Raw genomic sequence first — 1,978 nt, 5'->3', positions numbered from 1 at the left:
TGGGATTTCTTTGGAGGGAATGATGCTAAAGCTGAAACTCCAGTACTTTGGCCACCTCATGCGAAGAGTTGACTCATTGGAAAAGACTCTGATGCTGGGAGGGATTGGGGGCAGGAAGAGAAGGGGACGACAGAGGATGAGATGGCTGGATGGCATCACCAACTCAATGGACGTGAGTTTGAGTGAACTCCGGGAGTTGGTGATGGACAGGGAGGCCTGGCGTGCTGCGATTCATGGGGTCGCAAAGAGTCGGACACGACTGAGCGACTGAACTGAACTGAACTGATTAGACATAGTGCGTTATCAACCTCTGCTTGAACTCCAGTCATGGACTGTGGGCTACAGAGCTGGAGTCGTCAAAGGTGCATGTCAGAAAATTTGTCTCCTTTTCAAAACTTTTTTTAATGCTGACATTTATTTCCATTATTGGAAGTCAAACCCAAGCTTCCCTTGTGAAAACTCAAAATCCAGGGCGATACTTGCCTTTTTACAGACCAGATTCATAATCTTTTCTTGCCCGACTGCTTCTGAAGCTCTGACTTTTAAATACCCAAAGCTCTACTCGCTCTGTGTGTCCCGCCTCCTCCGGAACCCGCCCAATCTCATCAAACCCCACCCCCAGCAACAGTGCACTATCCCCATAGGCTTGTTGCGCAGTCCAGGTTCCCACGCTCTGCAGCCTTCCTTAATCAGCGGATTTCTTAAAGCCCAGCCCTTTCCTTCTCTCCGGCGATTTTTTCCGTTCAGGACCGCCTCACCCCACCTGGTTATTTGGTTGGCCAGCGCCCCCGTCGTACGTCATTTACCCGCGCCACCCGGAAGCCGCGGTTCTTACTAACAGTTCTTTTTGCCGGCGGCTTTCAGGTAACGGCCGCACTTGGGTGTCCCTGTGTGATGGGGTCCTAGAGCTGGGAGGGGCGGAAGGCTGAACTCCTGGCATAAGCCGAACGACCCAACTCCCAACACTGAAAAGGTGCAGTTGTACTGTGCTTGAGACCAAACTGAGACCAGTGGTCTTCAACGTGGTCTTCTCCCTCCCCATTCCTCAGGAGCCCATCATGGCGACGCCCCCTAAACGGCGGGCGGTGGAGGCCACGGCGGAGAAAGTGCTGCGCTACGAGGCTTTCATCTCTGACGTGCTGCAGCGGGACTTGCAGTAAGTGACAGAACAGGGGGCGGAGCGATTGGAGCGGTCCACGTGGTGAGCGGGGCGTTCGAAGTCAGGGCCTGGCCTTCTGATTGGTGGGTGAGGCGTTCAGAGCCCGGCCCCGTGCGCCATTCGAGGAGGAAGGAGGGGCGATATCCGGGGTGCAACGTGGGGTGAGGAGGGAGACACGGTGATTTAATGGTGCCTGTGTCCGCGCTTGCGCGGCTTCCAATGCCCCCTAAAGGGTTAAGAATTAGAGTTCTGAAGCTGGAGTTTTCAGGTTCGAATCCTGGCTTGACCATTTTGCTTTCCGTGTGAACACATACTTTGCCTCCACTTTCTGTGCCTCAGTTTCCTCATCTGTGAAATGGGGAAGTTAATGCAACCTTCCTCACGGCAGTGGGTTTGGGTTTTCAGTGTATTCAGTCCTTGTAAAGGGTTTAACTTGGATACTAGAGGCTCAATGAGTATAAAAAATTATTATTACTGTCATTATTAATCTGAGCAGGAAGGAGAGTGTTCAGGTCTAGGATTATGAGCATCCTAAAAGAGACTGAGGATTTTTTTCTAGGGTGAGAATGGCATATTCTGATTGGAGGGAGGCATTGGGAATAGAGTGTAATAATAATACTCATAAATAAGAGCTAACGCATATAGAGAACTTTGTTTGGAGGGCACTATTCTAAATGCCTTATAGTAAATACTCATTTAATCCTCTTAATGACTCTATGAAGTAATACTCCTCATTCCTATTTTAAAGATGGGGAGATTGAGTTCCAAAGAGGTTACTCACTTGCCAAAGTCACACAGCTAGTAAGAAGCAAAGCCAGG

The 1,978-nt window shown here is 50.2% G+C and overlaps 1 protein-coding gene across 1 annotated transcript in view; it reads left to right on the top strand.

The window, feature by feature from the left end:
• The first annotated feature begins 752 nt into the window (after positions 1 to 752).
• Positions 753 to 1,978, top strand: part of UXT (ubiquitously-expressed, prefoldin-like chaperone) — a 6,885-nt gene continuing 5,659 nt past the window's right edge. Inside the window, exons 1-2 of the mRNA XM_010831951.1 lie at positions 753 to 864; positions 1,050 to 1,156. Of these exons, the coding sequence (XP_010830253.1) occupies positions 1,059 to 1,156 (98 nt within the window). The 5' untranslated portion in view covers positions 753 to 864; positions 1,050 to 1,058. The remainder of the gene's footprint in view (positions 865 to 1,049; positions 1,157 to 1,978) is intronic.

This window comes from Bison bison, unplaced genomic scaffold (genome assembly GCF_000754665.1).
Source record: "Bison bison bison isolate TAMUID 2011002044 unplaced genomic scaffold, Bison_UMD1.0 scf7180017860338, whole genome shotgun sequence".
Lineage (NCBI taxonomy): Eukaryota > Metazoa > Chordata > Mammalia > Artiodactyla > Bovidae > Bison > Bison bison.
The sequence above is the reverse complement of the archived record's forward strand: the minus strand, read 5'-3'. Positions and strand labels throughout refer to the sequence as shown.